The sequence below is a fragment of the Vipera berus genome (genome assembly GCF_964194415.1).
Source record: "Vipera berus genome assembly, chromosome: 1".
NCBI classification, from domain to species: domain Eukaryota; kingdom Metazoa; phylum Chordata; class Lepidosauria; order Squamata; family Viperidae; genus Vipera; species Vipera berus.
Genome location: NC_138202.1, coordinates 41579862 through 41606872, shown reverse-complemented (window position 1 = coordinate 41606872; position 27011 = coordinate 41579862). Strand labels below are relative to the sequence as shown.

Below are 27011 nucleotides of genomic sequence, written 5' to 3'. Positions count from 1 at the left end.
CTATCTGTTATGATCTGTTTTTAATATGCTAATACTCAGTCATATGTTGATTATTCATCCCTTTCTAATCATATCTTTTATGTTTTTCAGATGATAGAAGTCAAACTGTTCTCCCATTAGTGAAATCATTCTGTGAAAAGTCGTTTAAAGCAGATGAATCTATTCTGGTTTCATTATCTTTACATTTAGGGAAGCTTTGTAACGGCCTATATGGTATGCCTAAAATGTTCTCAATACAACTTTAAGGATGCTGCATTTGTTTATACAGGTGAAACTCGGAAAATTAGAATATCGTGCAAAAGTTCATTTATTTCAGTAATGCAACTTAAAAGGGGAAACTAATATATGAGATAGACTCATTACATGCAAAGCAAGATAGTTCAAGCTGTGATTTGTCATAATTGTGATGATTATGGCGTACAGTTCATGAAAACCCCAAATCCACCATCTCAGAAAATTAGAATATTACATGCAATCAATAAAACAAGGAGTGTACATAGAACAATATCGGACCTCAGAAAAGTATAAGCATGCATATGTACTCAGTATTTGGTTTGGGCCCCTTTTGCAGCAATTACTGCCTCAATGTGGCGTGGCATGGAAGCTATCAGCCTGTGGCACTGCTGAGGTGTTATGGAAGACCAGGATGCTTCAATAGCGGCCTTCAGCGCTTCTGCATTGTTCGGTCTCATGTCTCTCATCTTTCTCTTTGCAATGCCCCATAGATTCTCTATGGGGTTCAGGTCAGGCGAGTTTGCTGGCCAATCAAGCACTGTAATCCCACGGTCATTGAACCAGGTTTTGGTGCTTTTGGCAGTGTGGGAAGGTGCCAAGTCCTGCTGGAAAATGAAGTCAGCATCCCCATAAAGCTCATCTGCGGAAGGAAGCATGAAGTACTCCAAAATCTCCTGGTAGACAGCTGCATTGACCCTGGACTTAATGAAGCACAGTGGACCAACACCAGCAGATGACGTGGCTCCCAAATCAACACAGACTGTGGAAACTTCACACTGGACTTCAAGCATCTTGCAGTGTGTGCCTCTCCATTCTTCCTCCAGACTCTGGGTCCTTGGTTTCCAAATGAGATGCAAAAGTTGCTCTCATCAGAAAAGAGGACTTTGGACCACTGAGCAACAGAGCAGGTCTGTTTTTCTTTAGCCCAGGTAAGACGCTTCTGACCTTGTTGTTCAGGAGCGGCTTGACAAGAGGAATACGACATTTGAAGCCCATGTCCAGTATCTGTCTCTGTGTGGTGGCTCTTGATGCACTGACTCCAGCCTCAGTCCACTCCTTGTGAAAGTCCCCAACACTTTTGAATGGTCTTTTCCTGACAATCCTCTCCAGGCTGCGGTCATCCCTGCTGCTTGTGCACCTTTTTCTTCCACACTTTTCCCTTCCACATAACTTTCTATTAATGTGCTTTGATACAGCACTTTGGGAACACCCAACTTCTTTTGCAATTACCTTTTGAGGCGTTCCTTCCTTATGGAGGGTGTCAATGATGGTTTTCTGCACAACTGTCAGGTCAGCAGTCTTCCCCATGATTGTGATTCCTACTGAACCAGACTGAGAGACCATTTAAAGGCTCAGGAACCCTTTGCAGGTGTTATGGCTTAATTAGCTGATTAGAGTGGGACACAGCCTAGAATATTGCACCTTTTCACAATATTCTAATTTTCTGAGATTGTGGATTTGGGGTTTTCATGAGCTGTAAGCCATAATCATCACAATTATGACAAATCAGGGCTTGAATTATCTTGCTTTGCATGTAATGAGTCTATCTCATATATTACTTTCCGCTTTTAAGTTGCATTACTGAAATAAATGAACTTTTGCACAATATTTTAATTTTTCGAGTTTCACCTGTATTTTGTTGGAAACATTTAACGCTGCAATCCTGATTATGCTTGCTTCTGGAATAAAGAACACTTGGTATTCAATTAAATATAATATGTTAAAATATAATTAAATGCCAGTTTCCCCCCAGATAATGTATGGTATGATAGCATTGGTATGAATTTTTAATCAATATCTACTTGAACAGTAGAGTATAATTTAGAAAATATATAATTTGTCAACATTCACTTAAAACTCATTCAAATAGTTAAATACCAAATAAAATAGTGTTTAAGTAATTATTTCCTATTTTGAAAAAAAACACCTATTTCTGGTACCCAAAACAAAATGGATTTCTAATGCATTTAATTCATATCCTGCAAATTTTACATGGAGGAAGAATGAGCTGATAGGAAGGGCAGGTGGAACTGTTCAATGGATATAAGAAAACCCGGTGCTACACAGTAGTTAATTACCAACACTTTGAATTGGGCCCAGAAGCTTACTGACAGTCTACAGGTAGTCCTCAACTTAACTGCCATTTGTTTAGCTGTTCAAAGTTACAATAGCACTGAAAATAGTGACTTACAACATTTCATGTTGGCATTCTCTCTCTGGTAATGACCATGTGTTGGGTTGTCTTTTAAATTATTGAAAGAAACCTGAATATTTGTAGTATTCTTTTAGCCTTTCTTTTGCTTCATTTCTTATACCAAGACCAAATTTTCATTCTAGGTAATATTCCGTAATTAGTAAAATGTAATTTTTAGTGTTATGTTGACATGGTGTTACAAGTTACTGTTGAACTTTTCAAGTTCTTCTTCTTCGAAAACTATGGTTGGTGTATGGACTTGGATCATCATAATATTGGCTTGCCCTGAATTCTAATAGAGATAATTCTATCGTGGGGGGGAGGGGGAGAGGAGGAAAGAGAAGCATCCAAGCACTGACTGCAGCTCCCTTTTGTTAACAGGGATGACTTCCTTTCTTCTATGGTGTAGAAGAATGGAATTCTGGTAATAGAAGCTTTGATGCTCCTCTCATGTGAAAAGGTCTATTTCAGTATTCATTCTTATAATTCTGCTGGACTTCATCAAGCTTGCCTTGGATCATGATTCCGACATTCCCCTATACATTTTTCCAGCATCAACTTATCCTTTTGATTATGATGATACAGTATCAGCCGCTGACTTTCCTTTCAGCTTTAATCCAACCACATCATAAAGACCAGTACTACTTACATATTTGATGTCTGTTTTTTCCCCAATAGCTTGCTGTACACATTGCAACCTGTAAAACTATCATTTTAATCAATTTATCATATCATGTTTAATCCGATTTCTTGGTAAACACTGAAGTGGGGAAATACTTAGCTTTAAGGTTTTATCCAAAACCTAATTAGAACTTATTCTTTCAGGGTTTTTCTCCTCAGAGATCAAGTAATTACATACTTCTAATATATTATAGAAAAGCCCTGAAGCAGAGTTAATATATACTTTTAAAATGAAAGCCTCGGTATGTTTGGAAATTTGTGAGTGAAACCACATAGAATACAGTTACTCTTATCTTGATATTCTGGAGAAGTATTAGATTGCTGTTAGCACTACAAAATGTGGGTTTGATCCGCGCAAAGAGGAAAGCCTCAGCATATTCATGGTGATTGTTTTGTTATGGTTTTTGATCTGCAAATGCTAAATTTCAAAGTGATAGAAAATAAAATATTTAGTTTAATCAAATCCATGTTTCTTCACATTAATAGAAAGCGTTTTCAAAAGTTATATTTGGAGTCTCTAAAGTTTACAGTTGTGTGAGGCAGCTAAGGAAAGAAGAAATGAGATCTTCCAGTATTGTCAATAAACTGCCTGGCATGGCAGAGATTTAAAGATAATGCTGAATTCATTATGTCTGCTACTATAAGCACAATGTTTTGCTAGGCTGTCATTTAACGGATTTATGAAAATAAAATATTAAACAAGCATTTTATTTGTTTAAAGGAATTTTTACACCAGAGCAACATTTGCGATTTTTGGAGTTCTATAAGAAGCTTTGTACACTGGGATTAGAACAGGAAAATGGGCACAATGACAACCAGATTCAGCTGCAAACCCTAGAACAGGAAAAGAAATACATATCAGTGAGAAAGAACTGTGCTTACAATTTACCTGTGAGTGAAATGCTCTTTTATTTATCCATAATTTCTATAAAACATAGATCTTGTGAAACACTTTCTGATTTTAAAGAGATATTATTTCCTCTGAGAACAGTATTTAGTGGGACTGAACCTTTTACTGTTTAACAAAGGGTAGATTAAAAGGCAGAAGAAGGGTCACCTGATTCGATGGCCGTTGTCACTCCAGGTAAACAGACAGATTATAATTTCTATTTCTGCCAGTTATTTTTGGAGATCAAATAGGAAAGTGGAGGAGGGGGCAGATACATATGTGCTAACCTTTATTATATATTACATTGTTTACATTTCTAGGCCATGATGATTTTTGTGGATCCCAAAAATTTCAGTTTGGAACTATATTCTACATTCTTTTGTTTCTGTCATGATCCTGAAGTACCAGTCAGACATACTGTGGCTAGTAGCTTCTATGAAGTAAGTCAGGAAATGTATGTTATGGAAACACTGTTTGGCTTAATTTTCATAACTATTTTAAATATTGAATCTTATTCAGACATATTTATAATTATGTAAAATATCACATTTTAACTTATTAAAAGTACTTTGAAAAAAACTGCCTCCCCTTAGAACCCCTTAGATTGAGTATATGATCTAAGATCAGTTTCAAGGCACTACCTATAGTCATTTTGACAGAGTTGCTTCATATTTTGATTGTCAAAAGTAGGTCATCTTACTATTTTATTTATTTATTTAAAACATTTCCATAGCTGCAGTAATATAGTAGTAGTATCTCGGTTATGGAACTCTCTTCCAGGGGACGTTTGCCATTTTAATTGCCTCTATTCCAGGAGTGCCCCTGAATGCTATCTAAAAACAATCAATGTAGAATGCGACAGCACATAGTGATGGATGACAGCCATTACAGAGATGTGACTGAATATTGTAGGTGCTGCATTGGTTTCCAGGAGGTTTCAAAATACAAGATGTTTGGTTTTTGTTTTTAAAGAAATGGCTTCTAGCTAATTGAAGAGCCTCTTCTCTGGGTAGAACCAACTGATAACAGTGTTCCAATATTTGAAGGGCTGCCAGAAAGAAGAGGGGGTCAACCTGTTTTCTAAAGCACCAGAAATCAAGACAAGAAAAATACTGTAGATGGAAACTAATCAAGGAGAAAAGCAATCTGGAACTAAGGAGAACTAAGGAATAGTGAGAAAAACTAACCAGCAAGATGGTTGCGGGTCCTCCATCACTGGAGGCTTTTAAGAAAAGTCTGGACAGCCCTTGTCTTGAACAGTTGGGGACTCTTGATTGTACAGGGGGTTGGACTAGAAGACCTCCAAGACCTTCTAGTTGTTCTGTTCTCTTCTGCATCTAATTTGTTCATTCCTGTTAAAATGTTGAAGGAAACTCACAAAAGGTGAGATTGGGAATGGTGATGGTCCCACTTTGTAGAACAATCCCTTACTACAACTCTGACTTTTCAAAAACCATTAATACGAGGGCAATTCGGAAATAAAACTCTGTTTGGTTATCAATGATAGACACTCGCAGATACAGAACTTTTATTTTACACATTAGAAAACTACAACATTACATTACTTTTCGACATAGTCACCATTCAAATTAAGGCACTTGTCGTAAGGTCTTACAGGGTTTGAAATTGCTTCTGCAAAAAAATCTCCCACCCTGTAACAGCATCGTGAGGCGCATTATCATTGAAGCAGTGTGACACAAGCCACTGTTTTCATGTGCCTGAAGAGGTGGTAGTTCTCAGCACCAAATCTGGGCTATGGGTGTGTGTGATCAAAAATATCCCAGCGGAACTGCTTCCAAAGTTCTTGGGTGTGTCTAGCAGTGTGTGGGTGAGCATGATCGTAAACCGACACCACACTGGACCACAGCATGCCCTGACGCTTGTTATGGATGGCTTGTCTGAGTTTTTTTCACAGTAGATGTCTGAATTGATGGTCGAACCACACTCCATGAACTTCATTAGCAGTACTCCTTTGGCATCCCAGAATATTGTTGCCATAACCTTTCTGGCAGACAATGTTTGCCAAGCTTTTTTGGGTTTCTTTGGTGAGTGCATATGTCATCACACCATTGATTGCTGTTTGCTTTCAAGGTTCACATACGATACCCAGGCCTCATCGCCAATCACAATTCCGTTAAGAAATTGTTCTCCTTCCTCGGCATAACGCGTGAGAAAGTCCAAAGCAGAATCCATTCGGTGTATTTTGTGCTCCTCAGAGAGGAGTTTTGGTACCCAATAAGCACAGAACCTGTATCCCAAATTTTCTGTCACTACCTTGTACAAAACAGTCCAAGAAATTTGGGGAAAGTGTAAAGAAAGTTCAGATATCGTGAACCGATGGATTTTACAGACCTTTTTGACAATTTCCTTTCATGAGTTCATTGCTGACTACAGTTGGGCGGCCACTTCTTGCCTCATCGTGCACGTCAGTTTGTCATCTTTAAACGTGACACCATTGGATGTACGACACCTTCACTCATCATGCTTGGTCTGTAAACATTACACAGTTTGCGATGAATCGCAGTTGCTGAAAGGTTTTTTGCACACAGGAATCGTATTACTGCACGCACTTCACATTTGGCAGGATTTTCTATGGCAGGGTTCATTTTTAATTGATCTAGCGGATGAGTCAACTGCAACACAACTGTCTCTTTCCACTCCTCACTGCCTACTGAACTACTGCACAGGGTGCCATAGGACGGGCATCGCTATCCCCGCCTATTTCTTGCACATGCTCAAATGGAGGTTTATTTCCAAATTGCCCTCGTACAAGTTATTTCATGGAACATTTGGAAGCTGAAGTTATCTAATGATGTCCTGGCATTGTCAGACATGTATTTTGATTATTGTTTGTTATTTGGATTCTTCTTTTTGAATTATATTGGTGTTTTAATTGTTTTTAATATTTTTAATTAATGTAAATTGCCTTCAGTGGTATATAAATAAATAAATATCAGCACCTTGAATAACACTTTTCAAAGCCAATGCAACACCCATAATATATTGCTAAGCACATTGGTTTGTGCTTAAATTGTAAGCCGCCCTGAGTCTTCGGAGAAGGGCGGGATATAAATGGGATTAAAATAAAATAAATAAAAAAATACTACTAAATTGACTTTCTGAACCAACTGCAGTTTCCAGATAATCTTCAGGGGCAGTCCCAGGTAGAGTGCATTGCAGTGATCCAATCTAGAGATTATAAGAATACGAATTACAAATTTTATTCTTTTTTAATCTATTGTTTGCAATACATACTTTATTCCACTGCTTTCAAGCACTTGTTCTGTAATAATACTTTAGCACCTTGATTAATTTGCAAAAGGTTTACAAATCAAAACAGTTATAAACATACCTCTGAATAAATATAGCTATAGCCATAGAGTAAATTCCATTAATTTCACCTAAAGATAAAATAGAATTTCTATATTTTATTGGTATCAGGCCATTTTAACTGAACTTTCTGAAATGGCTTTACAACCTGAATATAAAAATCAATTATTTTTTTCATTGTGTTGATTGCCTCTGTGAAAAGATACCATTAGGAGAATCCTAAGCACTCCACCCACTATCCTCTCAATGTATATCAGTTGTTTATTGGTTTACTTGTATCTGTGAAGAAAATAGCAACTCAGGAAGATTTAACCTCACTTCCCCTGTCAATGAAATTGCAGAATTGCAGTTTGCTGACTTCAGAAACCTGTCCAGAATTTTCACTACCTTTCACCCTCTGAGAAGGAATTAGCCCACTGATGGCAACATAATCCAGATATATCCCCACAGTACACTTAGGTTTTAAATTGTATAGGAGGTCATATTGGACTCACAGTGTTGCAGAAGCACAGCTTTATTACTAAAAATTAACTATTGGGAAGGAATAAAACCATATAAAGCAATTCAACATGACGATATGGACATTAGTGTTGAAAACTGTTGAGAGGTCTAGGGGAGTTAGCAGAATTTCAGTTATACCATTCTCCTGTCAGTGAAGCATTTTGATAAGGAATGTTTTAGTTTCAGACTTAGTGCAGAAATTGATCTGAAATGGGTATAAGTAATCTATGTCAGTCTTGAACAATTTGCTGCTTACTTAAATACTTTACCCAAAGAAGGAAGGTTTGTTATTACACAATAGCATAATACAGAATGCATTCTTTAGTAATTTTTCCACAAACTACTATCTTCAAGACAGATAAGACTGTTCCCTTTCTTAATGAAGCATTTGTTTCTTCTTGGACTCTTAGAAAAAATGGATAATGTTCATTTTTTTTCTCTATTTTGTCAATATCAGAAGACAGAATAATACTTAATACATCTAGGAATTAGAATCTGATCGACTGTGTTTTGCATTAGTAGGAAGTACATGGCAAAATGTTTGCAAAATTTCAAAGTATATTTGGATTATATAAACTAGCAAATTATTTCTGAGAGGTTATTGTCAAAGAACACAGTTGCTACTACATACTTTTTTCTGTGTTTTCATCAGCATAATACTATATTGCAAATAGTAAGGAAAGGACGTGACCTCCACAGTCTTAAAGTATGGCTATTGGCATTTTAGGTTTAGTCTATATCTTAGTTTCCTATTCAAGATACTATTCAAACTTTGTTTTAAAAAACAAAACATAGATTAAAACGACTAATATCTGTATATTGTTTTGTAATTTTCCAGGTTGCTAAGCTTTTAAATACTGATGTGTATGTAATACATAAAGAACTGATAGCCCTATTGCAGGATGAATCAATAGAGGTAATTTGTTCGCTATATTTGACAATTCACAATTATTCCAAATTATATTTATTTGTTATATTTATTAAAAGAAGAAATTCTTGATGGGTCAAAACATAGGATGAATCATAGCTGTTTATCTCATTATCCTAGACATAAGGGACACAGGATGTTGTCACTATAAAGTCATATGAAAGTTATAAGGGATAACTCTTATAACACTTTTTCAGGAGAAACAGAAAATGCCTAGAATTGAATTTGCAAAATAGATCACTATTCAAAGGCATATGTAATAGTTTAATCTCACTCCAGTTTGATATGCCTTAGGTTCAATCAGTCTAATTGGTGCTAGGTAAGATTCCCCTTAGTATATGCTCAGTTTTGCTCCAGAAATTATATTGTTAAATCAGAATGTATGGGGTGACAATAGAAGACAAAGTTATGCAAGGAAGGCATACAGTATTCAGACTAAGAAGTGGACTGGGAATATTCTGACTAGGAAAACAGAAAGTAATTTCTAATATTTTTAAATGCTGGAAAGCAGAATAACTATATTAGGAGTACTATAATATTTCCTCTTAAACTTGTCTTCTTTGATGAATATTGCAGAAGTATGGCTTAAATCAGAAAGGAAGAGATTAGATGAAGCAGTGAATAGATAAGTCACTCTGTGTGTTTATAGAACTATGTTTCCTGGATGGAAGATTCTCTGCCAGGTTTAAGTGGGAATTTATGATAGATAAGTACTCTGACTTGTGGTGATTGGTCAGCTGGTCCAATACCTGGAACTGTATGGCACTGCTGCAAGGCATTTTAGAGATGAACTGACACCTAAATTCATACGATAGTACATTGCTTAAGAATGGGTATTTCTGCAGCAATGGAAGGTTCCAAATACCCTTTGTCAAGCCTGTGAGGAGCAGGCCAGGCCAAGAAATAGGCTCCATGGAAGACTAAGAAATAATTTTGTTTCAATTGGCTATAGTACCATGTTTGTGCTTGCCCTCCTCCCTTTTTTATGTTCACGTAAATTAGGAGAGTGTCTGTCTGAGGTGATTTCATGGTCCTCTCCTATCATTTGGATTCAAGCAATAGTTTCCTTTTTATTGCTTTGTTAACTGATCTACCCTCTCTCCATCAAATTCATACTCTGCTGTCTGCAACTTGCTTCTTCATACAACATTAACTTTGCCTTCTGCAGGCTGTTAGATCAGGGTACTCTATTCTGTCTACCGTTCTGTACTCAGATGAGCTAGGTAGGTACATAGATAGGTTTTGGAAATATAAATACTATATTCTCTTTTAATTAGGTGATAGATGCATTAATAAATCACCTTCCTGAACTTCTCGAACTTCTGTCTACTGGAGGAGAAAACAGTGGATCAGAGAACAAGGTAGAGTGGATGAGTCTGCCAGCAGAGTCATATTTTAAACAACAAAGTCCACTATTTATTAAAATTATTTATCACCCATCTTGCCAAGGCAATTTTACATGGCTTACAATCAATCAGGAAAAAATACCAATATAAAACATTAAAACAAATGTTTAGAGACATTACACTTGAATTAAAATTAAACAAAATGATGAGGGAGGAAGCAAGCAAGACATGCAAAGGATAGAGGTGTGGGGTCTTATCTAATCTTATTTTATAATCTTAATCTTATCTAAGTACAATCATTTTTCTCACCCTGAAAGCACCTGAAAGTTGTTACTATTCTGCTTTCATTTGTGAGGCTGTGATTAGGTTACTGCAGAGGGAGAGTAAACCTTGAGTATCCTATTTCAAGTGTTGTGGGGAAAACTTCTGTATGTCTCCCAGGACAGGTCCTCTTAATATCTTGGAGGGATTAGAGAAAACAAAATATAATTTAGAACAATGAAAGTGGAAAGGGAGAGAAATAAACTAAGAGTCAGAAAAAGTAATCCCTTCTAGTAGTAATCCCTGCTAGTAGTTTTTTATTGGTACTCCCTTGATAATTATAAATAAATGTGTGGTGAACTAGATAAAGCTATACATCAAAATATGGATGGACTAGTTCAGGGGTAGGCAACCTCGGCTCTTTTATGACTCATGGACTTCAACTCCCAGAATTCCTGAGCCAGCTATGCTGGCTGAGGACTTCTGGGAGTTGAAGTCCATGAGTCATAAAAGAGCCGAGGTTGCCTATCCCTGGACTAGTTCCTGAGGTTTTGAGGCTCTAGCATTCTTCTGCATATTACAGGTAGCAGAAGTGACCAGAAACACCAGTTTACAGTTTAGGATCAATAGCTCACATGTTAATTAAACCAGAGTTTGATTTTATGTAAGTTTCAAAAATAATTTGAAAACTGGTACAGCATTCAGTGATGTGGATATTGGTTGGTTGGGAACATGTAACATAACCATGTGTGGTATGTGCTTCTGTGTTTTGGCGATTCTGGTTTAATATGTATAACATATCTTTCCCCTTTCAGCTTTTAAATTTTCCAGAGTTAATTCCAGCACTAACAAGAGCTGAACAGAGGGCAGCAACCTCTTTAAAATGGAGGACACATGAGAAGCTATTACAAAAGTATGCCTGTTTGCCTCATGTCATCTCAAGTGATCAGATTTATTACCGGTTTTTGCACAGAATGCTGACAATCATTATGACAAATGTGAGTTCTCAGTGACCCTCCTCTGTGTATTTCTTTCTGAAGTATATGAAATTGGCTTAAACATTATCCAAGAGACTAAAATATATACATTGCTATTGAAATAAATCTATGTTGAGACAAGTATATCAGCAACAAGCAAACTAGAACTTTTTATTTTAATTTGTGTTTTTAATGAAAAGCCATTGTTGTTTAAATTGAATACCTGTAGCTTTAAAGTGTTTTGGTTTGCTTGTTTCCATCTTATGTTCCAAATTCAAAAACTGAAAATTAATGAAAAATAGTACGAATCCTTATATATTCTAACTGTATTTGTATATAGAATTGGATTTCTTTACTTGGGACAAAAAAAATTTGAGAAGGTTGTCCTGCTTCAATCTAGACCAGGGGTAGGCAGCCTCGGCTCTTTTATGACACATGGACTTCAACTCCCAGAATTCCTGAGTCAGCTGACTCAGGAATTCTGGAAGTTGAAGTCCATGAGTCACAAAAGAGGCGAGGTTGCCTACCCCTGATCTAGACTATGGGAATCCCCACTTTTAAGTTTAGAAGCTATTTGGAAGATCAGGGGGAAAAATTATATTTCAGTAGAAAAAATATTTATGTAGTTGCTAATGCTGAATCAAAATTATTCCTATTCTCAAATCAAAACCAGTGTTTTAAAATATACCAGTGCAAATCTGTTTTAATTTGTTATAATGTATCAACAGTATTTTGATACTTCTTAGATCATCAGAATGCATATAAGCCGCCCTGAGTCTTCGGAGAAGGGCGGGATATAAATGGAATTTAAATAAATAAATAAATAAATAAATACACACACACACACACACACACACACACACACACACACACACACACACACATATACACAGTATATAAAAGCCTAAATGTTGCACGTCAGACTTGGAGGAGAGTTTTTGGATAGTAGAATGCTTGTTTACCTACTCTGATAGACTGAATCATTGTGAGGGAATATGAAGAGGCTGGGTTGGGAAGACCTCTTCTTTTTTAGTTTCCATCTTTGTCTTGCTATAGATATCAGGAAAGCTGTTTGGAAGGGCTATAAAATAATTGGTAGCAATAGATGATGGAAGCACGTTTGTGTGCAGAATAAGCTATTTCGTTTCCAATCCAGTATCAGTGAGAAATGTAAGGAATACACTGTGACCTTATAAATTAGTCCACAAAAATAATTCTGGGGATTGATGTACAAACAGAAGCTGTTCTGGAGCATCATCCACTGTCTTCTTGCAGACCACAAGGTGGATATGAGATGATTCTGGGACTCTCCCTAACCCATGAGAGTTTTATACATTTATTTGTAAATTGAAAAAGCTTCAGTTCAGAAAGAGCTTTCTGAACTGGTCAGTTGGCCATATTTACTGAAAGTCCAATAAACAAACAAATAATAAAAATCCTTTTAAAAATGCACAAATTTAGTGCAAAAGTACATTAATTTTTCAGGATAATGAAGCTGAAATTGCTACCTTTGCTGCTCTTTTTTTCTTTTTACAAAACATACTAGTTTATATTGTTTTTTGCTAGTCTGCCAGAAACTAATAAAAACATTTGCCTTTTTCCAAGCAGACTAACCCAATAGAGAAAGCTCAAAATGGTTCCAAGTATGCATATATAACATATATAAATGATATATACCGTAATATATGCATTATCTCCTCATGTCAGCTCCAACTATTATTTCTTAATCATTTTTGAATCATGCACAGCTTTTAATATGTATAGTATCTGTTGTGTATGTATGTGAGATTATGATTTGAATTTTAAAATCAGCATAAGAAATAATAAAGATTTGCAGACATAACTGCAAGATTGCAAAGCAGAAATAAGTATGCATTCTTGGTGGAAGCCTTGGTGGAAGCCTTGGTGGAGCAGTGGGCTAATGCCTCCTTAAGTAACACCAGCTGCCTGCAATTAGTGCAGGTTCGCGTCCCACCAGGCTCAAGGTTGACTCAGCCTTCCATCTTTCCGAGGTAGGTAAAATGAGGACCCAGATTGTTGGGGGCAATAAGCTGACTGTAAAAATGCCGCTTGGGGGGGCTGAAAGCCCTAGTAAGCAGGCATATACATAGAATGAAGGCTATTGCTAAGCACATTTGATTTGTGCTTAGATTGTAAGCCGCCCTGAGTCTTCGGAGAAGGGTGGGATATAAATGGGATTAAAATAAAATAAAAAATAAATTATGAATAAATATGTTTATTTATTATTATTATTCCCTCCAAATTTCTCAAATTTCTTTAAATTATAAAGAATGCTAGTATTTCAATTAAAATATCAATATTTTTCTGTTCTTGTTGCATTCACAGACTGCTGTCTAACAGCCCTTTTCAGAGTGTCCTGATCTTATTGGGGTGGTTCCATTTGGTTGTAATGGGGTGGGGAGAAATCAAGTTCCAGGCTTCTCAAAAGTGGTGTGTTGCAAAGCTTGCCTTTCTCCCCACTCCTTTTTAAAATATACAGGATGCCACTGGCTGGAGACATTTGCCAACATAGGTTAGGTATCATTAGTATGTTATGATGCTTAACTTTACATCTCAACTTAGGTTGAAAAGGTGATGGTGTTCAATTGCTACCGAGATGACAACAGGCTGTTCAAGTCTAGTTATGGAGAAACAAGTTGAGGCACTAAGACGGAGTGTCTCTGTGTTTGTAAACCATCCAATCCAGAGATATTCTACCTTTAATTCTGATTGGGATCACATTCCCTTGTACTGAACTGGTTCATACTTTGAGAATCCTCCTGGACTCACAACTCTTACTTTAGAAGTAGGTGGCGACTGTGGTCAGGAGAGCCTTTGCACAGTTCCATCTTGTGTGCCAGTTGTGACTACTCTTGGATGGGAGCTCTATTCACAAGTCACTCATGCCTTAATCACCTCTTGCTTCGACTGTGATAATGTGCTTTATGTCGGGCTAACCGTGAAGAGCATTTGGAACCTAGACTTAGTATAGAATGCAGTGGTTTAACCACTTGGGTGCACCTAATGGACCTACATAACGTTGCTTAGAAAGCTGGACTGGTTATCAGTTGACTTCTGATTGTAATTCAAGATGCTCAGTATCACCTTTAAAGATCTTCATAGTTCTTGACCTGGATATCTATGTGACCACCTTCTTCTAATATATCTGCCCACCTGATAAGTTTAAGTAGAGTAGGGTTTCTTTATGTTGCCTGTCTTGGGGACTGTCAACTGCAGGTTCTGCAGAAAACACACTTGCTTTATTGCTCGCCCTTGTCATTTGGGAGAGCATTTCCCACAACTTCTTTATGATCCCTTCTCTCTTAATATTTAGATGGTTTATTAAGACAGCTGTTCAAGTAGTCCCTGGAGTCTGAATGATTTGCTTGTCTCTCTAGCAGTGGAAATAATTCTAATCAATTGCATTTTACTCCCATGATTATGTATATACATTTTTATTGATTATATTTTGTATGATCTGTATTTTAGCTTCATTTTTATCCCAATTTATGGAGGGCAAATATGCACTTACAGTCAATTCTGCTTGCCATGGTATATAAACCCAGTTAAATAAATTATAAAGAAGCAAGCAAATTTCTGCCCTGAAACTTAATAGATGCTTCTTATTGAGCTGAAATGTGTTTATTTTTAACTACTGAATAATCCAATTAATTTTACAAAATTAAATATAAAAATGTCAGCTGTTCCATGTATATAGAATATCATCTATTGCCCAGGGTAACAAAACAAAGCAAAAAAAAACAACCCCTTTCAAATTTGCTGATTTAAATATGCTGATTTAAAAAGAAGCCAAATCAAGATGTAAAATATGTACATCTCCTTTTACTGCTAGCTACATATTCCACATTCAAAAACTCACATACAGTTGCTTATCTACAAATCCTGTCATTTCAATAACAAGTAAAATACGGTATACTGACTTTTGCGTATGCATAATGTGTTCTCCCCATCACTACCCCATAATTTGTCTTAGGTGTTCATTAGCAGAATAAAAACATACTTGTTTTTTCTCCTCCTGGGATGATCTTCCTGTAGGGAAAATTAAGTGATCTTAGAACATGTTTCCTGGTGAAAGATATAAAGCAAGCACCAAAAGACTATATATTCAATAAAAACTAGACTAGCTGTTAAATGATTTGTTAATTAATAGTCTGACTTCATACCACTTTAAAAAAATACAAGTTCATGTTTCAAGTTTTGAAGAAGACCAACTTTAAGTTGAATTTATCTCAGCCTCATTTCTGCAACATTTATTGATGCTTTATTATTTTGTCTTTTTATCTTCAACTATTATTGCCCTATCAATGAACAAATTGTATGCTTGATTACTTATATATAATCTCTTGTAGAATGAAATATATTTTTTCTCTCTTGAAGAATGTCCTACCTGTCCAAAGAGCAGCTGCTCGAACACTGTGTATATACTTACGATATAATCGTAAGCAAGAACAGAGATATGAGGTCATCCAGAAATTGATTGAACGTAAGTCTTGATGTACTCTTTATCATGAGCAAGTTAATGGAATTTTAGTCAAAACCAAGGCTGTTGTGTTTAAGATGGGAAGGCCTCCATTTTTAACCATAGAGTAGATGTTTTCCATTATAAAGATTGCAGCTGCATTAGCTTCAAATATTTGTATGCAAGTTTACCATGACAACTCATATTCATGATAATCTTTAAAAAGATGCAGCACCATTTCCAGTACGCCAATAAGAATGTCAAATTTAAATACAAGTATTTAACAGGTATTCTGTAAGGTAGAGAGCATAAGCAGGAAGAAATTGGAATGCTAATGTGAGGAGCTACTCCAGTAGTAGTGCCCTACCAAGAGATAGCCATCCTACATGACTGTTGGTGGACTTTTCTACTTCTTAGCTGGTTGAGCACTATTACATTATGTTTGAGAATATTAACAAGTATTTGGGGGATAATTAAGCACTGGATTTTCATTCATTTCTTCCATCAAAATAATAACCCATCAGTGTTAATGTTTTGTTCTCCAGAGCTTGGCCAAGGAAAAAGCTATTGGAACAGATTACGTTTTTTAGATACCTGTGAATTCATCATAGAACTCTTTTCCAAATCATTTTTCTGTGAATACTTCTTTCTTCCTGTGCTTGAACTTACACATGATCCAGTAGCAAATGTGAGGTACTGTACAAATTATATTAAATTAATAAAACACTGTGATTTATTCAGATGGCTTTGTGTTGCCATTTAATGCAGGTTGCCTTTGTTTCTGGAATAGAATCGATGTATTAAAACTCTGTAGATTTGTGTGTGTGTGTGTGTGTGTGTGTGTAAAATTTCTGAGTTTGGTGCTTTGTCAGCATAAAGAAGAAACTGAGCTGGAACAGGGCTAAAGAAAACATTTATAGAGAGATGAATGGATTTATTCTTAGTAATGTTAATTGGAAAGTATTGTGCAGCTATCCCGTCTTTCCTTCCTTAATTTTTTTAATGTTAAGAAAGCAGAAGAAGCAATGAGAAAACATATGAGAATTGAAAGATAAAGACAATGATATCTAAATTACCCCAAAAATGCTGAGTTTGTGGCAGAGCAATTATACTACTGGAAATCTTCCTTAACAGTTTCCCTGAAATTCTCTGGAATAAAATAAAAACACTGTAATTAACAAAAGTATTGGGACAGGAGCAAAACTTATTTCTGCACAGTAGACTTAGGTTTTTGAGTACTAATCTTAAATTTCTCCAGTTGACAAGAATGCCTATGATTTGAAAGAAGAAAAAGCTTCATTAGAGATACATATACTTAGTAGCCTAGGAGGTCCGCTGTGGAAACAGAATGTTGAAATAAATATGCAAATGATATCACTTTGTTATACTAAAATAAAACAGATTTAGAAGAACGCATTATGGAGGTCAAAGAGGAAACTGAAAGATCTAGAGAGTTTTTAATACTCCAGTAGTGAAGAAATTAGGCCCAGTAAGCTTTGTGGGGAGCTGAGAGCATGAAACAAGAAGTCAAAGGCAATGTTAAATGCCATGGTTCGTGAATTCATGATTGGCAGTAAAGAAGCAAAGATCGTAGATAGAATTGTTTTCTTGAGCTCAAGAAGAGATAATGAAAAAGTGTGTGCTGGAGAACTACAGGAAAGATTATTTTTAGGAAGGAAGGTGGTGATGGAGACAAATTCAGGGTGAGGATATTTCTGTGATAACAAAAATCAAAATTGTTAAAGCTGTTTTTTCTAACGGTAATATTTGTCTATGAAAGATGGACATTGATGGAGAGAAAACTAAAGAATATGAACACATTTGAATTATGAATTTGGTCAGTCCTGAATCAAATAAAAATAGGTTGTTCCATTGAGGCAGAGGTATGCAAGCAGAAACTCAAATATTTGGAGCATGTGTTGAAAATGATTGACAACTAGGGAATAACGATTATTCTATTTGGCAGTTAAAAATCATACTTGATGTGAGAGTAAGTTTGTCCTCTGTAATAGGAAAAATGTCTTGATCCTAAAGGAATCTATCCATCCCTAGTTCATCTGGTTCATCCAGCTGGGTGACTTTGAGCCAATCACACTCTCTCAGCCCAACTCATGTCACAGAGTTGTTTTGAGGAAAGTAGTAGGAGGAAGAAGTAGATATGTTTGCCCCCTTATTTGTAAAAATAATAAAAGTGGGGGGGAAATGAAAATGAAAGTAAAATTTTAAAAAATCTAAAATGTTTAGAAATATAATTACTGTACAGTAAATGGTAGAAAAATGAAAATCTGATTTGCATAACATTGCTTAAAGGTCCATGAAGGAGATAGACAACAGTATGAAGAATTTCTATACATAACAGAATCGGGACAGTCTTCTTTACAGTTCCATAGATGATATCAAGCCAACATGAACAAATGATCTCTGTCAGATAATAGGGATTTCATCACCAGAAACAAAAAACAGATGGAAATGAGTGTCAGTAGACATAGTAGACTTTTTCATATTTGGTTCAACTTCTCCCAAACTGCCAAACAAAATAATCTTTTTTCCCTAATTATCAATCCTGTCTATTTTAGCAACCACCATTTTACTGGGCTTTAACTCTTCTTTTAAGGCTTTGGAGCATAGTCTTTATTTACTTGAATATTATTTATCACTTCACAGTTTGCATGTTTCTGTTCATTTTTTAATCTTGTGTATATCTTCAGGTTTTTAAAAAATGTAAACATTATTTCCCTATATAGAATGAAACTTTGTTATTTATTACCAAAAGTGAAGTCAACCCTCAAGGTTCCCACAGACAAACATTTACTGCAGCAGCTAGAAATGAGTGTAAGAAAACTTCTATGTGAGGAAAAAGATAAAGACGTCTTGAACATTGTTAAAAAAGTATGTGAGGTTCTTTTATTCATTCAGTATTTTTCTTATATTTTTATAATAATTCTTAAGATAACACTTCATTGTACAAAATCATGGTTTGCTTAATGCAACAATTAAATCCAAGTTAACACCTGGGTTTAGTGTGATATGTGAATCCAATTTATGAGTTGCAAAGTTTTTGAAATTTTGTTCATGCTATTCATATTTGAGATAAATCAAATATAATGGTCTTACTATAAATGTATAGGAAGGAACATATAGTTACAATGAATTTTGGATCATATATAGTTCAAACATATGCATCCATAATTAGAAGTCTCTTATATTATGATCAGTAAGCTTCTGCTTAAAGAATGTTACATGCTTCTAGTAGGTAGGCATCCCAGTTCCCAAGGTAGCCTGGTATCTTATCCTCTGGATGAGTCTATGTCCTTGCTAAAATTGCTAGTAGGAAATCCAAACCATTTGAGATTCTTTTAAAACAATTATGGCAAACCTATAATAATACTAAATATTTTTTTAATAGATGGTACTAGAACTTGACAGAATGGATACCTCTTTAGATGCTGTAAGTATAAACTCAAATGATAGCGGTAATAATCTGCTGAAACTTCCAACATGATTGCTGATCTTCTGGTTTCACATTTGAACAGTTTCAGAAGAGGTTTTATGAAAATGACCTATTGGATCAGCAGAAAGAAAGAGAGGAACAACTTCTTTTGGAAATGGTATGTTTATTGCATGAAAAAGGTGTTACTTGACTATCATACCAAGTACCAGTGAATTGAATTCCAATTTAAGGTTTACAATTATTTTTTATGAATTTGCATTAAAAATGCTCTAAAAATTCTTACGCATTTACCTTATTCTTGAAGATAAGATGTGGGGAAATGTTGGTGCAAAAAGACACTGAGTTTTTTGTATGTAACTTACCTTGAAAAGATAGATTTCAGGTTGCTGTGAGGAGAAAATGCATTAGGAACCATATCACCAAATGTTTGATACTAATAAGAACTGGTATGAGGTGTTAATTGCACTTCACGTTACATCATCTCAGTAATCCTAAAATGTAGTCAACATTATTCTCATGTTATGAATGGAATCATAGTGGCTTGCCTAAGAGTAACATTAATTCATAGTCAGCTCTGGCGTAGAACATTTCACTGTTTACTGTGGACCCCAAAAAGTATCTCATCCTGTAATATTTTGCTTCAATATTCAGATGATTCAGATGCCAGTTTCTGCCTTCATACATTGCTTCACTTCATCCTTTGGTGAAGTTAGTTTATTTTGCTACATGGGAGGATTTGCTTTTTTCATCATAGGCATGATTTTAATAACCAGGAAATTCCAGAGTATACACTCCCTTCTGTGTGGACTCTATTTTTAACAACTCTAGATATTATGCCATGTATGCAATTGAGACCTTTAGATCCAAATCAAGATTACTTTGGAGAAAGTATTGGTCTCCACAAGTAGAATATCTAAATCAGAGAAACAATTGGTTTTCCCCAATCTGGGTGCTCTCCTAGAATTTTACAGCTGTGTCTTTTTTTTTCCAGAGAGAAAGCAACTAAACAGTGTGGTAGCATAGAAGGAGAGCTTATTTATATATTTATGGCTTTATTTTTAGGGGAGGTTGGCAGCTTCTGCACCAAAGTACACTTTGAACAAACAATTCTTTCATCATTGATAACATAAAGCATTTCAGGCTTTTTTTTGAACCTGGGCAGATCATAAAACCATGCTAGCACAAAAGATGCAGCCTATTAATCTAGATTTTATTTTTCCATTAACACTTTTATTACATTGTTTTCCTACTAGGAACAATTAGAAAAAGAGAAACAGCAAAATGAGAGCAGGTCTACAAATATGAGTGATAAAATATATGAAAAGAAGCGTAAGTTGTTGTGATTTTTATGGGGTTGTTTCCTTTCTCCAAAGGCCTTGCTTGCTTGTTTATTATTTATTTATTTAACAAACAGTGATCAGCTGGAGGTGGTAGATATTATTGTATTAATTAAAAACCTCTAGGGATAGTTGCTGCTAACTTACTATAAGAGCATGTTATAGCAGTGTATTTGAAGTAGGAAGTCCAAACTTAACATTATGGAAACGACCCAGTTCTTATTTGCTAGGAAACGTTTCCACACAAAACCATCGGAGGCCAAACTACTGACTGTTGAGGGCTATTATTTGAAATGGATTGGTACAATTATCAAAATATATTATGGAAAAGCCTTATTTTTTATAATTTTAATTGCTTTTTAAATAATATTATTATTGCTTTTTAAATAATAGCAAAAGAAGAAAAGAACAAAACATAAAATACATAATAAAAATTACAGTGCTTTCAAAATGAGTAAAAAATTACAACAGAAAATAAAATATAATATTACATTATTTGTAATAAGTATACTTTTGTACACTGGCACCTTGAAGCCATAATTAATGATGGGGGAAAGTTGAATCTATAGTTAATCTCTATATAGTGCATATAATAACCTTTGTTTTAGGTAGAGACAGTAAAGCATCATCAACGTTGGCCAAAACTATCCCAATGTCTGTTTCTGGAAACCCTTCAGGCGCTTCAACAAGTAAGAAACAAATCTCTTTTGCATAATTTTTAAAATCAAATCTATATTGCAAAGCACATAAAGGAATAAGTAGAAAAGCGTCATGTCTCAGGTGACCTGTGGAAGGCATTAAAGCAGGGATCTTCAAACTTGGTCCTTTTGTGACTCATGGACTTCAACTCCCAGAATTCCTCAGCTAGCGTGCCTGGCTGATGAATTCTGGAAGTTGAAGTCCATGAGTCATAAAAGGGCAAAGTTTGAAGACCCCTGCATTAAAGGTATATCTGCACTGGAAATACTCTTAAAAATTCAGGAAAATATTCAAAAATGTATCTGCCTTGAAAGTAGCCCATATTGAACTGTACAGCACAGCCAAAACTTCAGGAGTTGACCAACGAAATGTTTTATGAAATGTTGTATTATGTCATAAAATTGCTTTATGATAGTTTTTTGTCATAAAATTGGCCAAATTTCAATTTCATGATAGTCATGGATCCTGAATTTTGGATGCATTTTTAAATTAGCCCTTTTGAGCCTAAATGTCCCCAGCTGGAAAGATAATATTGACTTTTTAGCAAACATTGAGGAACTGAATGTTTAAAGATTAAATGTGCTTTTATCTACCTTTCATATGGAAGTTATTGCAGGAGAAATATTAAAATAAGGTGAATGGAGTGAGAATATAATTGCATAAGAAGCAAGAAGCTTGGGAAATTTTGAAAAGTGAGATAATAAAGGCCCAGTCTAGCACAATACCAACAAAGAAGAAAAATAACAGCTTTCAAAAGAAACCAGCATGGCTGCATAAAGAACTCTCTGATAAACTGAAAGATAAAAAGGACAAGTATAAGAAGTGGGAAGAGGGGCACATAACTAAGGCAGAATATCAGCAAACAGCTCGTGCCTGCAAAGATGAAGTGAGAGAAGCTAAGGCTCAAAATGAACTAAGGCTTGTGACCAAAGTCAAAAATAACAAAAAAAAAACTTCTTTCAACATATAAGAAACAAGAAAAAAGTTAAGGAAATGATTGGTCCATTAGTGCGGGAAAGTGGCAAGAAGGTGACAAGCAACAGGGAGAAAGCAGAACTATTTAACTCGTTTTTTGCATCTGTCTTTACACAAAGGGAAAAAACAGTCCAACCTACCCAAACCAGTGCCATAAAAAACAGAATAGAAACGCAAGTTAAGATAGGCAAGAAAATGGTAAGTGAGCACCTGTCCAGCCTAGACGAGTTCAAATCACTAGGACCAGACGGATTATATTTATATTTATTTTATATTTATTAAATTTTTATACCGCCCTTCTCCCGAAGGACTCAGGGCGGTGTACAGGGCAATAAATATTAAAAAACAAAGTACAAAAGTTAAAAAACAATTAAATAATTATGCCCGATATATACAATAATTAAAACCATGTTAAAAACCCAACCCCAAACCCATCAAACCAGGCCGGATTGCTCAAATAAGTAAGTTTTCAGATCCCGCCGGAAGGAGCGAAGGTCAGGGGCCATCCAGAGATCAACCGGCAAGCGGTTCCACAGGTCTGGCGCGCCCACAGAGAACGCCCTCCCCCTGGGGGCCACCAGTCGACATTCTCTGATTGGAGGCACCCTGAGGAGGCCCTCTCTGTGGGAGCGCACTGGACGGAGGGATGTTGACGCTGGCCGCAGGTGCTGCCGTAGGTAATCCGGACCCATGCAATGTAGGGCTTTGTAGGTCATTACCAGCACCTTGAATCTCACCCAGAGGGCAACCGGCAGCCAATGCAGCTCGCGGAGCAAAGGTGTAACATGGGAGTATCGGGAGACTCCCAACACAACTCGCGCGGCTGCATTCTGCACCAGTTGGAGCCTCCGAGTGGTCTTCAAGGGCAGCCCCATGTAGAGAGCATTACAGTAGTCAAAACGAGAGGTCACGAGCGCATGAGTGACTGTACGCAAGGCATCCCGGTCCAGATAGGGCCGCAACTGGCGCACCAGGTGGACCTGGGCAAAGACCCCCCTAGTCACATCTCCAATATGATCTTCTAAAGAGAGCTGTGAGTCTAGGAGGACCCCCAAGTTGCGCGCCCTATCTACGGGGGGCAATAGCTCACCCGCCATAGCAAGAGATGGAGTAAACTGAATTTCCCGGGATGCCGGCACGAACAGCCACTCAGTCTTGTCAGGGTTGAGCCAAAGCCTGTTCCTCCCCATCCAGACCCGGACCGCCTCCAGGCAACGGGACATTACACCCCAAGGTTCTCAAGGAACTGGCAGACGTGATCTCATAACCACTGAACTATATTTTTCAAAGATCCTGGAGCACTGAGGAACCACCAGAGGACTGGAAGAGAGCTGATATAGTTCCCATCTTCAAAAAAGGGGAAAAAATAGATCCAGGAAACTACAGACCTATCAGCCTGACCTCAATACCTGGGAAGATTCTGGAAAAGATAATCAAACAACAAATCAGCGATCACCTTGATGCGAACAAAGTTATCACTAAAAGCCAACATGGGTTTGTCAAAAACAGATCATGCCAGACAAATCTTATTGCATTCTTTGACCAAGTGACAAAACTAGTGGACCAGAGGAATGCTGTAGATATAATTTACTTGGACTTCAGTAAGGCATTTGATAAAATAGATCACAACCTACTACTTGATAAGATAGAAAAATGTGGGTTAGATAGCATCACCACCAGATGGATTCGTAGCTGGCTGACAGGCCGTACTCAGCGTGTGGTCCTCAATGGAACTGCATCTACATGGAAGGAAGTGTGTAGTGGGGTGCCCCAGGGCTCTGTTCTGGGCCCAGTGCTTTTCAACATCTTCATCAACGATTTGGATGAGGGGATAGATGGGGAACTCATCAAATTTGCAGACGACACCAAGCTGGCAGGAATAGCCAATACTCCAGAAGATAGGCTTAAGATACAGGAGGATCTGGACAGACTCGAACACTGGGCTCTATCTAACAAAATGAAATTCAATGGTGAAAAAAGTAAGGTTCTACATTTAGGCAGGAAAAATCAAATGCACAGGTATAGTATAGGTGGTACCTTGCTCAATAGTAGCAACTGTGAGAGAGATCTCGGAATCCTAGTGGACAATCACTTCAATATGAGCCAGCAGTGTGCTGCAGCTGCCTAAAAAGCCAGCACAGTGCTAGGCTGCATTAACAGAGGGATAGAATCAAGATCACGTGAAGTACTAATACCACTTTACAATGCCTTGGTAAGGCCGCACCTGGAATACTGCATCCAGTTTTGGTCACCACGATGTAAAAAAGATGTTGAGACTAGAAAGAGTACAAAGAAGAGCAACAAAGATGATTGGGGGACTGGAGGCTAAAACATATAGGGAACGGTTGCTGGAATTGGGTATGTGTAGTTTAATGAAGAGAAGGGTGAGGGGTGGCATGATAGCAGTGTTCCAATATCTCAGGGGCTGCCACAAAGAAGAGGGAGTCAAGCTATTCTCCAAAGCACCTGAAATCAGGACAAGAAGCAACGGATGGAAACTAGTCAAGGAGAGAAGCAACCTAGAACTAAGGAGAAACTTCCTGACAGTTAGAACAATTAACCAGTGGAACAACCTGCCTCCAGAAGCGGTGAATGCTCCAACACTGGAAGTTTTTAAGAAGAGACTGGACAGACTAATTATTATTATTATTATTATTATTATTATTATTATTATTATTATTATTATTATTATTATTATTATTATTATTATTATTATTATTATTATTATTGTTATTATTGTTATTATTATTATTAGTAAAATAAGAGACATGCCCAAAAATTACTGGATGATGAACAAATGTGGGCTGATACAAAAGTGAATGACCAGTATGAAAAACATAATTGAGGTGGTAATACAGAGAAAACAAATTGGGGGTGAATTGTAAACAAATATGGGGGTGTGGGGGGAAATGAATGAGCCAAGACAAAGGAGATGACTAAGAATATTTTGTTAGGCGAGAGTTGATGAGAGTCTCAAGAAGAAAGAATTGAAAAATTTAAAGAACAAAAGGCAGCATAAGAAAATGGTGGAAGTAAGGATGATTTGCAAAGATAGGAAGTTATTGAAAGTTATTGGATATTGGTGTGAACTAGATACAGTTTTTCTTGTCTCATACTTTCATGTTTCCCCTTATGATTTGAACTCTTTTTCTGCACTCTATAGAATACTGCTTACCTCTAAAAATAATAACTGATGGGTATGTGCATGTGGGTGAATGTACTAAGTTTTTTTGGGGGGGAGTCTCCCCAGGTAGATCTAATCTCACCTTTGGTCCAGGTTTTGCAGATACCTTTCTCCTGGTTTTCTATCTTTAATTTCTTTGTTTATTATTATAATTCTTTGTGTTTTTCTTAAGCTTGTTTACCTTGAAAAGGAATTATGTGATGAAAATGTATATATTTTCTACCTTTTCCAGAACTCAAGATGGTAAAGATAGCACAATATAATAATAATAATAATAATAATAATAATAATAATAATAATAATAATAATAATAATAATAATAATAATAATAATAATAATAATAATAATTTTATTTGTATACCGCCCTTCTCCTGAAGGACTCAGGGCGGTGAACAGGGCAATAATATAATATAAATAATAGAACTTCAAATTCTAATAATCATTGCCTGTATGGTTAACTTGTATTCAGTGAAATTAGATCAGATGTCTTGTCAGAATTCCATAAAATTCATAACTGGACCTTTATGTTCCGTGAGGATAATGGTTTTTGGAACATAAACATGTTTTTAAAAAAAAACACAACAAAAAACAAAACAGCTATTCATGCCTATTAGCATTACTCATTGGCAGATTATGGATTGCACTTGCAGTTATATATTTGCTAAGAAAGAGCTATATTATTAATTACAATATTTCTTTTAGGCAAAGAAGTAAAAAAGTCTAAATTGGTTAGAAGTCAGTCTTTCAGTAGTCAAGCTCTGCAGTCAAAATATGGCAACATTGACAAATGCCCCAGGTATGTAATATTTTGTTTACTCTAATGTTAGGTGCATGATTGTAGTGTACAACCTATACTGTAGCTGCTCATTATGGAAGCATGACATTTACTTTGCCAATTCAGGCATATCGTTCCAAAAACCAAAAGTAAGCAGTGGGGTACCACAAGGCTCCATCATAGGCCCAGTACTTTTCAATATCTTCAACAATGACTTAAGATGAGAGAATTGAAGGGGAACTCATCAAATTTGCAGATGACACCAAACTGGCAGGAACAGCCAACATCCCAGAAGATCAGCTCAGGACTCAAAAAGATCTTGACAAACTTGAACAATGGGTCCTATCCAACAAAATGAGTTTTAATGTGGAGATAAGCAAAATTTTACATTTAGGCAGGAAAAATCAAAGGTTTAAGTACAGATTAGGCGAGACCTGGCTCAAAAACAGCAACTGTGAGAGGGACTTTGGAGTCCTGGTGGATGATCACTTCACTATGAGCCAGCAGTGTGCAGCAGCTGTCAAAAAAGCTAGTACACTATAGAATCAAGATCACGCGAAGTATTAGTACCGCTCTTTAAAACCCTAGTAAGACCACACCTGGAATACTGCAATCAATTTTGGTCACCATACTACAGAAAAGATGTTGAGACCTTGGAAAAAGTTCAGAGAAGAGCAACTAAGAGCAACTAAGAGCAACTAAGAGCAACTAAGATGAGAAGAGCAACTAAGTTCAGAGAAGAGCAACTAAGATGATGAAAGGCCTGGAG

General features: G+C 36.3%; 1 protein-coding gene across 1 annotated transcript in view; it reads left to right on the top strand.

The window, feature by feature from the left end:
* PPP4R4 (protein phosphatase 4 regulatory subunit 4) overlaps positions 1-27011 on the top strand; it is a 52351-nt gene that overhangs the window by 17742 nt on the left and 7598 nt on the right. Inside the window, exons 7-20 of the mRNA XM_081314718.1 lie at positions 91-213; positions 3831-4000; positions 4319-4438; positions 8668-8745; positions 10035-10118; positions 11180-11362; positions 15740-15845; positions 16367-16514; positions 18566-18710; positions 19228-19269; positions 19355-19429; positions 20526-20601; positions 21218-21298; positions 26170-26263. Coding sequence (XP_081170844.1) covers positions 91-213; positions 3831-4000; positions 4319-4438; positions 8668-8745; positions 10035-10118; positions 11180-11362; positions 15740-15845; positions 16367-16514; positions 18566-18710; positions 19228-19269; positions 19355-19429; positions 20526-20601; positions 21218-21298; positions 26170-26263 — 1525 coding nt within the window. The remainder of the gene's footprint in view (positions 1-90; positions 214-3830; positions 4001-4318; positions 4439-8667; positions 8746-10034; positions 10119-11179; positions 11363-15739; positions 15846-16366; positions 16515-18565; positions 18711-19227; positions 19270-19354; positions 19430-20525; positions 20602-21217; positions 21299-26169; positions 26264-27011) is intronic.